This window comes from Rhinopithecus bieti, unplaced genomic scaffold, assembly GCF_001698545.2.
Source record: "Rhinopithecus bieti isolate Rb0 unplaced genomic scaffold, ASM169854v2 scaffold_17275, whole genome shotgun sequence".
In the NCBI taxonomy this organism is placed as follows: domain Eukaryota; kingdom Metazoa; phylum Chordata; class Mammalia; order Primates; family Cercopithecidae; genus Rhinopithecus; species Rhinopithecus bieti.
In genome coordinates, this window is record NW_016808908.1 from 654358 (window position 1) to 668749 (window position 14392).

The following is a 14392-nucleotide window of genomic DNA, read 5'->3' on the forward strand; positions in this document are numbered from 1 at the left end:
AGGCTGTGAGCCAAGCAGCAGCCCAGGCAAGCCTGCTATGGATGTGCCCTCCCTGGCTCTTGTAATTAGAGATGCTAGAAGGGCTTGGGAAGTGTAGTTTTGCAGTTATTTCCACAAAAAAAAAAAAAAAAAAAAAAAAAAAATTGCCTCCAGACTCATATTGAAAGCCTGGAGAGTATTTGCCAGGCATTCAATATAAAAGCAATCTATTTTGCATCTATTTTGCCATCTATTTTACAAGAATAATGCTATGAATGTTTCAGTAATAATGACAACGGGTACAGCAACCAATTACAAGCAGACAAAATGCTGATGTGAGCAAAATTTACGACACTCTCTATAAACTATATTTAAGATAGGAAAGTCTAATCATTTTTACAATATTGCTAATTTAACAATAAAATACAGCCTATTTTTTTGTGTGTGCTTATCCTTTAACAGTACAAAAAAAAGAAGGGCTCTGGTGTAGTAGTAGCAAGGAAAAAAGATGATATGCTTAATATACACTAATAAAGCAATGTGGCTTATTTAAAAACCAATGCCATTGTATACTGAGTTCAAAGCAGTATATTATCAAAATGGCAGGAAGTGATCCTTCCATGCCCTGCATTTAGTATCTGTGAGAGAGCATCTGGAATCGTACACTCAAATTTGGGCATTAATTGTAATAGTGGGATGGAAACATTAGAATGTCCCCCCAGAGCAGGAGGCCAGGATGTGAGGGGAAATCATGCCATAGGGACAAACAGTTGAGGTGGGAGTTGAAGGGAGGATGAACAAGAGTGCTTAGCATGGAAAAGATAGGAAGAATCATTCTATACAATAAGCCTTATTATTCTATGTAGTTCCAGAGGGCTAAGCTAAGATCCATGAGGAAAAGTCATAAAGAAGTTTCTTCTAATAGCTTTCTAACATGCATATGTTCCTGCTTTGACAAGCAGTGAGCACTGCATCTTAGGAAGCAATCAATCCAGACAGTGTACTCCTATACTCAGCAGAAGGTGGGCCAGATGACCTTCGAGCTTCCCTCTAACTCTAAAATTCTGTGATTTTCTTGAACCTCAAATCTACTAGTTACTTTTAGAAGTGAAACATTAATGCTGAATCTAAATCATCTACCACTAATAAAAAACAAGTGACCTGACTATTGGGTTTTTTAGATTAGAGATCTCTTTCGTCTTCACTGAAGAACTAGAAACTGCTCTGTTAACATACCACACAGTGACCCAATCTTTGTTCCATTATATTTTAGAGGAAAGGTAAGGCATGTTTTACTGCAAATCACACATTCTTATCCCCATTGCTTAGCTGTAAACTGCACAAGTAATTTCCAATCTCATTTCAACCTCACCATGTGACACATAGTTCCTAACCACATACAGTATGGCCACAGCTTACTCCCACAGAAGCTGTCTCTATGTTTTCTTTCAAGTTAATGAAATTGAATTTCATAATTTCAAGCTCATTTCAAAGGACTCAACATTCCACATGTCACTTATTAAACTTATAAAATGTTGCACAGTGAGAGATCCAGAAAGCAAGCAGTACAACGTACTCGGCCACATTCCACAGAACTGGAATTCTAACTTTAAGATTTGAATTTCAGAAAAATATTCACAGGAGTAACCATGATTGAGTTTTAACTGCCTGAACCCTCATGGCTGCTAAGATTATAGTTTTTTTGCATTAATGGCACTTTAGGTCTCAGAACGAACTCAGGTCCCCACATGGGCCAGGGCCTGCAGGAATACAACTTCTACTACCAACATTTACTGAGTGCTGACCCTCTGCCAAGCACTCTTCTTCTAGCCGCTCAATTCATCCTTCCCTGGGAAGTAAATACTATATTATCATCCCAAGCAAACTGGGGTGAGTTTAAGCAATCTGAGCACCAATGACAAACGAGGAGCTAAAAGTAAAGTTGCCTGGCCCCAAAGCCCATGCTCTTTCTGATCCAGTGTCCTGCTCAGTGTCTCCAGCTCAACAATACCCAGCCCAAGTGCTGTATTCCAATGGCAGCCTGAGGCAGACCCCTACCTCCCTGGGTATAGCAAGCAGCCCCAAACTGCTGTGCCACTTGCAACTGGTCTCACGCCGAGGCTGGTAAGAGAAGAAGCCACAGACTATGACTGTAACTAATAATGCACTCAAAGAGAAAGTGTCCCTATGCAAGCAATAAACAGTCTGCAGGCATTTCTGAAAGCAATGAATTCTGACAGTGTCTGCTAGTTAAACTAGTCAGTAGGACCCTTGGCTGTTTTGGACATAAGCTGACATAAAAAAAAAAAAAATCCACTTGCAGTTTTCCATAAAGGTAAGAAATAGTGAAAATCCTTTGCAGAATCAGCAAATACCAACTTGTAGGCAAAATGCATGGATTCAGAGGTAATTCTTGATTTACTCTTTAGCCAAACACTATTTTTATATCACCAAAAATTCAAAATTCTAATTGCCTGAACCCACAGTTGAGCCACCAAAACATAGTCATAAGCCCTCATGAGTTCATAGGAAATTTATGAGAGAAGAGGGGAGACTCTTCAAAGCCTGCTTCCTGCCATCAGATCTACTACTTCACCCAGGAAGCATCACAGACTTCAGAGAACTGGCACAGGAGTGCAGGCAGGGGAAGGCAACCCCTTGGGTCAGGAGACCGGGCTGTGAGGTCTGGCACTGCCTTGATCAGTGCACAAGCATCTACCTAGCATCTCAAACACCACAGTGCCTGCAGTCTAGCCACAGGTGAAGATGGAGCGGGGAGCCAGAACGCATTCAGTGGATTTTCCTCCTCCTCCTCCCAGTTCCTCCGCTACAGTCTTATCTAGATTCTCATCCTGCAGAACCATCACTTTCTGAGACGAAAGGCAGGGAAGGGGGAAGATAGGTAATGAGATGTCAATTTAGAATCCCATCAACATGCCCAATAAATCAGTCCTAAAGGGAGGGCAAATAAGTCTACACTTGACCAGGAGGTCTGGAAGCATAGGCAGCCGTTAGGGGCTTCTTGGCCACAGTTAGAGAGGCAGGACTTGTGCTTACCTGACCACCGAAGGACTCTTTCTTGGCTGAGCTCTGAGCTTGAGGAGGGCCCTGGGCAGGCGACAACCTTGAGGGGCTCTTCTTACTCTGAGGCAGCAGCGAGGACAGGAAGCCCACGCGAGGTGACTGGGAGAGGGAGGCATTCCTTTGGCTGCACACCATGGCACTGGTCAGCAAACACACCACAGGGTCAGAGGGCTGAAACGGGATGTGGAAAACCAAGAACATAGACCTCCCGGGCTATGGATGATGTTAAGTGACCAGGCCTGGGTCAGGTCCAGGAGGCTAGGCTTTAAGGTGGTATCCTTGGTATCATTTTTTTGTACAAAGGGAGCCAGCAGCTTATCTGTTACAAGGGTGAAGTCTGCGGCTCTTCTTTGAGGGTCACAGTAAACTCAGAGCTGTCTTTGTCCGATAGCCACTGGTCACGTGTGCTACTGAGCACATGAAAAGTGGTTAGTTCAAATCAAGATGTGCTTGAGATGTAAAATTCACACTGGAATTCAAAGACTTGGCATGAAAAGAAGTATAACATAGCTTATTAACATTTTGTTTATATCCAGTACATATTGAAATGAAGTTTTGAATATACTAGGCCAAATAAAATATATCACTAAAAGTAACTTCATCTTGTTTTTTTTTTTTTTTTTAACATAGCTACTAAAAAAGTTAAATTACATATTTGGCTCGCATTTTATTTCCATCTGAAAGCACTGGCTCCACCACCACAGCTATGTCATCTGGTGCAGTACTTGGTTATGTGGAGGTCTGGAATCCGGCTGCCTGGGTTTGCACCGTGACTCATCAATCACTATCTTCCTCACCTGTGTGTACCTCCGTTTCTTCAACCACTACTATTATTATCACCAGCTGGGGCTTCTGCTTTAACTGGCTGTTTCTGAAGGTCAAATACCTCTCTCTAATCTGCCTTCCTCTTTAAACCATCAGAGAGGTGCATGCTTCTACTGAGGAATGCATCCAACCTGTGGTTATCAATCTTTCCATACATGAGATGCTCCTTCCAATGCACAAAACCTTCCCAAGACTTTACCACAGTGGTTGTTTTTATTTATCCAGGCTACACATATCTGGATGTAGAGTTGGCAGAGCTGTGCAGTTCCCCAGCTCTAGGCAGACCCACAGGCTTGGAGGCTTAGAACTCTAGAGGACTTTTGAGGCCATGGGGACCTTACTCATAAAGCTCTGAAGCAAGGCTGGACGTGGTGGCTCATGCCTGAAATCCCAGCACTTTGGGAGGCCAAGGCAGGTGGATCACTTGAGGTCAGGAGTTTGAGACTAGCCTGGCCAATATGATGAAATCCCATCTCTACCAAAAATACAACAAAAATTAGCCAGGCATGGTGGCATGCACTTGTAATCCCAGCTGCTTGGGAGGTGAGGCAGGAGAGTCTCTCGAACCCAGGAGGCAGAGGTTGCTTTGAGCCAATATTGTGCCACGGCACTCTAGCCTGGGTGACAGAGCGAGACTCCATCTCTAAAAATAAAAATAAAGCTCTCAAGCAAGAGCAGTGTGTACCAGGAGGCTCTTCCGCAATTCTCCTTCAGCAGGCACAGAAGGCCACAGGCAAGGCAAGATCAGAGGGAACCGTGGGGCTGAGAGCACAGAGGGCAAAGAAAATGAGAGGGCCGTCACACACACTCACAGTTCCGAGTCCCCCAGGCGGTCCATGTTGGAGACATAAGGAGGCAATTTGTGTTGGACCAAGGCCTCTTCCTCTTCTGGCTGTTGCTCCTCTTTCTTTAGTCGGTGGATTTCAGCTTGCAATGCAAAAAGCTACACAGGGGTGGGGCTGAGTTAGCCAGTGATCTCACCTAACCTTCCCTCTGTGGAGGAAGATATCTAGACACATTGCATCCAAGCCCACTGGTCTGAGTGCCACCCGCCTCAGCATCAAGGGGCCCATCTCACTCTGCTCACTGCAGACTGGGAAAAGTGACTGCTGTCACTGAACAACAATGAGGTGAGAAAACCAAAACCCATTAGAAATCCAAAACCCATTTTCTTTTTAATCATTTGACTTGCTTCCTCCTAGATTCACTGAGAAAAATAGCTCCACCCATCCTGCTTTGCTCTTTGGAATGGAAAAAAAAATTTAATGAATTACAGCGTTTTTAACCTTTTGCCTGAAGAAAATTACATATACACACACCTCAAAACCCAAGAATCTTAAACCCCAGAACCTGAACAGCCTATAATCTTCCTTTTCCTAACAATATCACCTACAGAGATCTTAATTTCAGGAAAGAGAAATGTTCCTCAGGCAAAATGTACAGGCAAATGTGGGTCCCCTGGCTCTACTGTTTTATCGAACTAGAGAAGCATATAGCTGAATAGGAACAACTAAATTATATCTGGGTTGTAAACTATATATATGCGTGTGTATATATACTTTACATATATAGTTTACATATATACATATACGTATAGTTTACATGTGTGTATATACACATACACATATATAGCTATATGTGGAAAGATGAAACAGACATACGAAAACAGGTCAGTTATAAGGTGGATGCATACAGTCTTTTTCTCCTTAAAAGTTAATTACTCTTACTATATTGTTCATGCTATATATCTGACTTAAAATATGAATCTCACCTCTGGTTTTGGGAGACTGTTACTCTCCAAATTCCCAATACTGACTTTCTGGTAATTCATTTCCATCTGAGAAATTAGGTAGTGGCAGTGAAAAGCTGACTAATATAGTATTCCACTGCCACTACCTAATTTTACACACAAAAAGCAGAAGTACTTCCCCAGGAGCAAGCCTATTCAGAACAAACCTTCTGACGCAGAACTTCATTTTCTTCTTGAATCTGGTTAGTCCTCTGACACTCTGCATCAAAGTTCAGGATCACAGGGACTGGTGCACAGAGTTAAAGAATAAGCCAGCCCATGAAATGTTTACAACTCCTTCCCAAACCCTTGACACATCAGCAAAACACATGAGACACAGGGACACAGAGAACAGAGTACAGGAGCGGTGCTGTGGGCTCTTGTGGGCTTAATGAAATAGTCGCTCCCTTGTCTCGAAGACTTTCTCTAGGTCTGGCCTCATTTCATTCGGACAGACTCACAGACACATGACCATCTGCCTGGCCAGCCCACAAAGGGGACATAAATCCAAACCTAAGCATTTTCTCTCAAATACCAGCAGCAAACAGCTAGCATCCAGTGGACTTCACAGCCAGTCTGAGCTTTAGGGAGGTCAGTACATTCAGCTAAAAGCAGCCCTGGAGGCCAGTGGCTCCACAAGAATACAGCCAATGAGGCAGAAAAGACCAGTCACTTGGCTTCGCCTCCCAGATTGAGCCTCTCCCTGGCAAAGGTTTGGACTGAGAAGAGAAAGCTTTCTGCAGATGGCATGGCCGCCCCAAGAACAACCACAATCTAGCTTGGGATACTGGTCCTTCTCCACTGCCTCAGGCAGCCTCAGTTAGGAGGAGCACAGAGCAGACAGGGCCTCAGAACTGGAAAGAGGACTGGAGCCCATATGTGTGTAACCTAGTTTGAGGACCACTGAAAAGACTTTGAGTGACAGTTTCGATTTCACTGGAGGGCCCACGAGGCTAACTGGAGAGCCCTCAGGATGAAGAGAGGGAGCAAGGGGGAGGAAACAAGGCAGCTCTGGCAAGGGTGGAATTCACACTCATCTCTGGCACAGAAAGGGCGAAGGCAGGAAAGGTGCCCTTCCCACCTCCACCACAAAGTGTTCCTCCCAGAGGCCAAAATGCCCGCCCATGGGTGGGCCTCTAAACACCCAAATTTATCAGTGCCTCCCCAGCCAGCCCCATTCAAGCCAGACTCCCTTCTCCTCCTCTAAATTTCCAGCCTAGAGAGTATAAACGATGGCCCCGGGAGCTCTGGCTTGTATGTTTGGTAGGCCATAAATTATTTACCTGCATTCTCATTCATTCCCCCTCGCAAATATCCACATATATATTCTTAAAGCTACTGTGTTTTCTGGCAACTTGAGGAACACTGAAGTTACTATTAGAGACAGTAACTCAAACACTAACGCAGGCAAAAGTTCCAACCCAAGAAGTCTTCTCATCTGTACCTAATCCCAGCAAAGGTATATCCCTTGGAACACGTTTCATGCAGAGAGGGTACTCTCAAGACTGCCCGGTTTCTCCAAGCAGCAGCTGCCTTCCAACCCCAGTGCCTGCTGACAAAGTAGGTGCTAGCACTCCACTGCTGCCACTGTCCCTGCCCACACGTCAGCTAATACTTCAGCAGCACAGTGTCAGAACTAAGATTCATGATTCCCTGGCTTACTGACAAAAACAACCACAATGTGTCCAGTCCCCTCATATGACGCATGAAAATGGTCCCCGGGCATTTTTGTAGAAGAAATGCCTGTATGGAGAGCAGCCGGCTATTGATCCTGAGGTCTAGGGGCCTCAGGCTGGGTCCTCAGCCCCAGGCAACTGAAAGGATATGCATGCACTGAAACAGGACGCTCAGGAAGTTGTGCAGGGACACAATGAAGGTGTCGGCCCACTGTCGAGAAAAGTAGGTAGCAAAGGTGGGGTTGGTGTCCGGAGATGGCAGGAAGGGCAGGACAAACCAATCCTTCCACTCAGCCTGGTTCTGGAGTTCTGTGGCCTGCTTTGCAAAGAACTCCTGAGCCTTGTCATTCCTGTTTGTCTGCCAAGACACAAGGAGGTAGCAAGGAGGGAGAAGAGACGGAAATCCAGAGGTAAGACTCTTCATCACTGTACAGCAGACAACCTTTGGCTATCAGCCTGCCAGGTAACTGGCAAAATAAAATTCCATAATATAAAGGAAATCATCACTCTTTTCTCAAGGAACTTGTCATTTCAAAGCTGGTTTAAACTGAAGTTCTAATGATAAATCCCATCCTAAAAATTAATCCCTAGCTGATGTTCAAATAACTAAGTGACTCATTCCTCCAGGTCAGCTATCATCTTTATTACTCAAACTTTAACCCAGCTACTTACATTCTTTAAAATACCACCTTTGTTTTAAGCTTACGTGCTTAGAATAAAAAAGGAAATAGGAATGGGGAAGACAAGTCAGATGATCTACAGATGACGACAAGGAAAAAAAAGAAGGAAAACAGCCAAAAATAATTGCACTGTAACTGCTGCACTCTTTCCCATAATCACATACAGAGTCCTCTCTAGGAACTGCAAGAAAATCTATTTCAGGATCAAAGAGCTCCTTCCACTAAGGGAAACAGAAACCCTGAATCAACAGGTACCTGGATTGTGTAGACAAGATAAAAGCGAAACAGGCTGGTTTTCAGCTTGTGGATGGTGGGTCTGTATATATCCTCCAAGCGGCTGAAGAGTCGACGCTCCAAGTAGCTCCAATAATCCCGAAGGGCAGCCAAGTCATACACCTGCATTAACTGCTGCAGCTGGTCCACAATCTTATCCACCTGGTGAGAAACATGGATGGAGAAGATGGTAAGGGACAGAAGGGAATTCTCCCCTGCATGGAATAAAGTTTTTTCCTCTTGTCATGGCTTCTGGGTGTAAAAAAAAATTTGTAAGTTAGCAATCTATAACATTTTCAAAACATACTAATGCAATGGTTTTTCAGTTTTCTGATGTTAGAGAAGTGGTTTGACCCTCTAGCAAGCACGGAAATTTCAGGTGTAAAAGGGCTCTGGGCCAGAACGTAAGAGATCTGGCTCGAGATCTTGGATCTGCCTCTGACTTACTTGATCAATTTGGCAGTGCCAGGCCAGGCACTGTGGCTCACACCTGTAATCCCAGCATTTTGGGAGGCCGAGGCAGGTGGATCACCTGAGGTCAGGAGTTCGAGACCAACCTTGCCAACATGGTGAAACTCCGACTCTACTAAAAATACAAAAATTAGCCGGGTGTTGTGGTGCGCACCTGTAATCCCAGCTACTCAGGAGGCTGAGGCAGGAGAATCGCTTGAACCCAGGAGGCAGATGTTGCAGTGAGCCAAGATTGTGCCACTGCACTCCAGCCTAAGTGACAAGTGACAGAGTGAGACTCTGTCTCCAAAAAAAAAAAAAACGGCATTGTTGCTTAACTGTAGTCTCAGTTACCTCACATTTTTTAAAAAGGGTGTGGGGTGGAGAGAAGAGAGTATGAGAGAATCTCCACAATTCCTGGATACCAAGGATCATAAGGAGGTGCACGGACTGACTCCTTCAAGTCATCAGAGTTCCACCGAAGCCGTGGTAGCTGCTCAGAGTGTCAGCCAAGGAAGTCACCTCCTTGGGAGGAGCATTTACAGCAGAGTACAGAATCTGGAAAAGGGTTTAGATATCAATACCAATCCAACGCCCCTAGCTTGTAGATCAGGCCACTGAGGCCCAGAGGGGTGAAATGATTTGCTTTTGCCACTAAGTAGCCACTAACTTTGTCCAGGCAGGAAACCAGATCTCCTAACTCCCCTCCAGTGCTCTTGCTGTTAGCTCACTGCCTCTCATTGAAGTCAGTACATACAAACATACAACTCACACACATATACATTCCAAGAACCTCGCAATGCAAAATCATTTTAGAGTAGGGGAAGTTTGGGTTTCTCTAATGTGCCATGAGGTCTTCCACAACTACAGAAGCAAAATTGCGAAGGAGTCCCTGACGAGGCCATTTTAAACAAACACCGCAGGTACTTGAACACAGCTAACGTTTTGAACTGCAGACTTCTTTGCTTCCACTGCCATTGGAAGCCAACACGAATATCTGTTGCCAAAACGCAACCATCTACCTAACCTCGGCTCCTAAAACCTCATCGCCATCCTGGCCAAGGAGGCTGGAGTGGAGACAGAACCCTGGACCAGAAGCCGCGGCATCGGGGCTCCAGCCTCGGCGATGCGCCTGACTCGGGGGGCGGCTTCAGGCAGGTCCCGTCCGTCTGAGGGCCTCAGTTCTTCATCCGTCAAGCTGGGGTCGGACGCGCTAAGGTCTCCCGCGCCCCGACGCGAGTGACAGCGCCGCTCCCGCCCCGGAGGCAGTGCTGGGGGGAAGCCCGCTCCCGGCTCCCTCGGGCCGCCTCTGCCCGCGCCGCTCCCGCCGGCCCTCACCCGGAACCCCTTCTCCTTGTCCGCCTTGATCTCGGCGTCCAGCTGCCGCAGTGTGTGCGTGAACCCGCGGAAGAGCAGGTACTCCCGGACCAGCTCGTCAGTGCGCTCCACGGCCTCCGCCATCGCAGCGCCACCGTCTTTAGGGGTGGAGCGGCAAGGGACGGAGCGACGGAGGGGCGGGGCCTGGGAGCGATGGGGCGGGGCCGGGCGCGGGCGCCGAGCACGTCACGCCGGGACAGGCCTACCAGTCCGCACGCACCAGGCGCCCCAGCCTGAGGCCCCGCCCCTCTGCTGGCGCCCCGCCCCCGACTCGCCCGAGGCCCCGCCCCTGAGCCAGTCCCACCCTGCCTGGCCGCTGGGGTCATCCTCACCCCGCCCGAGGGGTGGCGAGGGGAGGTCCTGGCGGCGCTGGCGGCGGCTTTGTCTGAATTCACTGAAAGTGGCAGCTGCCACCCAAGTCAAGCAAGACTGGACCTTAAGAAAATCCCAGGTAGTCACGAGGCGGGCAGGGGGTGCGGCGCCCTGTTAGTTGGCGTTACATCGCAGAGCTCCCAGCCCCCTGCCCTCCTCGTACAGGGAGGAAGCTAGAGCCCTTAGAGCAGAGTGACCTGCGTGAAGCCACAACCACGCGTATCCTCAGGGAGCGCTAACTCCCCTAAAGCCCTGCTTTCATTAGTAAAACGAATTGGCTACACAGCAAGATAACCAAGATGCACTGCTAGGATAGGCAAATTTCATAGGAATGTATGTACGCTGTAGTCCTGGTTTCTTGTGAAAAAAAAAAAAAGGTATGTATGTGTGTATATTTTTTAAATTCAGGAGAATTATACACCAAGTTCCTATGCAGTCGGACCTCTGCATACTCTGGTTCCGCATTCGCGGATTCAGTCAACGAGGACTGAAAATATTTTTTCCAAAGTTTTAAAAATAAAAAATAGCCGGGCGCAGTGGCTCACACCTGTAATTCTAACATTTTGGGAGGCCGGAGTGGGCGGATCTCTTGGCCCCAGGAGACCAACCTGGACAACATGGCGAAACCACGTCACTAAAAACAAACAAAAAAATGCGGGGCGCAGTGGCTCACGCCTGTAATCCCAACACTTCTGGAGGCCGAGGCGGGCGGATCACCTGAGGTCGGGAGTTCGAGATCAGCCTGACCAACATGGAGAAACCCCGTCTCTACTAAAAATACAAGATTATCCCGGCGTGGTGGAGCATGCCGGTAATCCCAACTACTCAGGAGGCTGAAGCAGGAGAATCGCTTGAGCCCAGAAGGCGGAGGTTGCAGCGAGCCAAAATCGCGCCATTGCACACCAGCCTGGGCAACAAGAGCGAAACTCTGTCTCAAAAAAAAACAAAAATTAGCCGGGCTTGGTGGTGCTGCCTGTGCTCCCAGCTACTTGGGAGCCTGAGGCAGGAGGATCGCTTGAGCCCAGGAGTTCAAGGCTGCAGTGAGCTGAGATTGCATCACTGCACTCCAGCCTGGGTGACAGAGCAGCACACCATCTCAGTTTAAAAAAAAAAAAATACCATTTTTAAAAACACAAATTAAATATAGCTTAACAACAATTTATGTAACATGTACAATGTATTCGGTATTATAAGCAATGTAGAGATTATTTAAAGTATACAGGAGGAGGTGTATAGGTTAGATGCAAATGCTAGGCCTTTTTACATCAGGGCATCCATGGATTTTGGTCTTCCAGGGAGGGTCCTAAAACCAAACCCCTGCAGATACCAAGGGACAATTGGAGTGGTTTTATCTGAGAGGTGAGACTATGAAGGACTTCTTGTTTTTAACATTGTTTTTATTGTTGAAGTTTTTACAAGGTGTACGTATTTTGTAAGTAGGAAAATAGCCAATATCTTTGAGCCTTGCTTTCTTCATCTGCAAAATGGTGACAATAGGCCGGGCGCAGTGGCTCACACATATCTGGATGTAGAGTTGGCAGAGCTGTGCAGTTCCCCAGCTCTAGGCAGAGCCACAGGCTTGGAGGCTCAGAACTCTAGAGGACTTTTGAGGCCATGGGGACCTTACTCATAAAGCTCTGAAGCAACGCTGGACGTGGTGGCTCATGCCTGTAATCCCAGCACTTTGGGAGGCCGAGGTGGGTGGATCATGAGGTCAGGAAATCAAGACCATCCTGGCTAACACGATGAAACCCTGTCTCTTACTAAAAATACAAAAAATTAGCCGGGCGTGGTAGCGGGTGCCTGTAGTCCCAGCTACTCAGGAGGCTGAGGCAGGAAAATGGCATGAACCCGGGAGGCAGAGCTTGCAGTGAGCCGAGATCGCGCCACTGCACTCCAGCCTGGGCAACAAAGCAAGACCCTGTCTCAAAAAAAAAAAAAAAGGTGACATTAACACCCACCTTGCACAGTAGTAATGAAGATTTAATAAGACAGCGTAGGCCGGGCGCGGTGGCTCAAGCCTGTAATCCCAGCACTTTGGGAGGCCCAGACGGGCGGATCACGAGGTCAGAAGATCGAGACCATCCTGGCTAACACGGTGAAACCCCGTCTCTACTAAAAAATACAAAAAACTAGCCGGGCGAAGTGGTGGGCGCCTGTAGTCCCAGCTACTCGGGAGGCTGAGGCAGGAGAATGGCGTAAAACCAGGAGGCGGAGCTTGCAGTGAGCTGAGATTGCGCCACTGCACTCCAGCCTGGGCGACAGAGCGAGACTCTGTCTCAAAAGAAAAAAAGACAGTGTATGTAAAACGCTTAGCACAGTGAATGGCCTATCGGTAAAATGCAGTGAGTGTTCCCTTCTCCTTCCCTCGAATGATGTGACTTCTCGTGTTTGTCAAAATACAACTCAGAATCATTGCTGCCCCTCTGCTCCGACCCTCCAATCATACTCTATGGAAATTCAGCTCCAAAAGGGCTGTGATCTGCACTAGAGAAAGCCAAAAAGATAGCACAGAGCAAGCCACAGCAGGACAAGACAGACCTTGTTCTGTCCTCTTTGTTTGCCCTACCTGTCTCCACAAGTGTACCCTCCAGGCAGCTAACCTTGCCTCGAGGGCAGGAAAGGAGAGTCACCACTGTGACTACTGGGAGACAAACTCCTACTTTGAGATCTCAGATCATCAAAGTGAACTTGGAAAATTTGGATGAGTTGCAACCACCAAAGCTTCCACCTACAGGAAAATTGTGAATTAGATTTCCCTAAGGGCACCTGAAGTCTGCAACCATAGATCTCACCTCCCCTACCTCCGTCTACCCTGACACCTCCCAGACCAGAGCCTGTAAAACCAGCTAAGATTAGTTTTCTGATCAATGAAAGGCAGCTCCTCAGAGCTTAAGCACAAGCCCTCTGTTCTACCGGAATGTCTTCTCCAAAATACCCACATGGATAGCTGCCTTTCCTCCTTCACGTGTTTGCTCAAATGTCACTGTCTTAGTCTTTTTGGGCTGCAATTTTTTTTTTTTTTTTTTTTTTTTTTTTAGAAATGCCATGAACTGGGTGGCTTATAAGCAACAGAAACTTATTTCTCATAGTTCTGGAGGGTGGAAAGTCCAAAATCAAGGCACTAGCAGATTCATTGTCTGGTGGATGCCCACTGTCTGGTTCATAGATAGTACCAAGTTACATGCTCAGTAGAGAGCATCCATCGCCATAGCCTTTGATAGATAAATCTTTTCTGACTGTAGTCAGTTCCATAAAAAGTCATAAGCACCTCTGAAAACTGGAAATGGCCCACCATGATCCATCCAGTAATTCACAGGTTTCCTATTGATAGCCCTCATGCTTGTTGTAGGAGGTAGCCTGTGTATATGTTTTCGCTCACTAAAATCAGTAACACACAAGTTAAACCAGATACCCTTTTTCACTTCTCAAGTTAGTAATTTTTAAAATTTATTGCCCACTGTTGGTGAACATAAAATGAAAGGGGCATTGTCATTAAGCTTCAGAAGGAGCTACTTTTCTAGGAGTCAATTTATAAATTATCAAAACTTCCAAAATGTTTCTACTCTTTAGCCCAATGATCCCACTTAATTTCTTTAATTTCTCTTAAAGAAACAATTTTAAAATAAACTGGAAAAAAAAAAAAAGGCTGAGCACAGTGGCTCACACCTGTAATCCTAGCACTTTGGGAGGCCCAGTTGGGAAAATCACTTGAGGCCAGAAGTTATGACCAGCCTGAGCAACATAGGGAGACCCCTTCTCTATTTTTTAAAAAAAGAAAATAAATTAATGTAAACATTAAAATAAGATTTATGCAGAATTTTTTTTATAAGAGTACAACTTATCTTTAATAATGGAAGTTATTTACAATAGTGAAAGATATAAGT

General features: G+C 46.3%; 1 protein-coding gene across 1 annotated transcript in view; it reads right to left on the bottom strand.

The window, feature by feature from the left end:
• Positions 1-10278, bottom strand: part of WDR91 (WD repeat domain 91) — a 30085-nt gene extending 19807 nt beyond the window's left edge. Inside the window, exons 1-6 of the mRNA XM_017887732.1 lie at positions 10095-10278; positions 8289-8468; positions 7504-7711; positions 5845-5927; positions 4701-4831; positions 3037-3202 (exon numbers count right to left, since the gene is read on the bottom strand). Of these exons, the coding sequence (XP_017743221.1) occupies positions 3037-3202; positions 4701-4831; positions 5845-5927; positions 7504-7711; positions 8289-8468; positions 10095-10217 (891 nt within the window). The 5' untranslated portion in view covers positions 10218-10278. The remainder of the gene's footprint in view (positions 1-3036; positions 3203-4700; positions 4832-5844; positions 5928-7503; positions 7712-8288; positions 8469-10094) is intronic.
• Positions 10279-14392: the final 4114 nt, after the last annotated feature.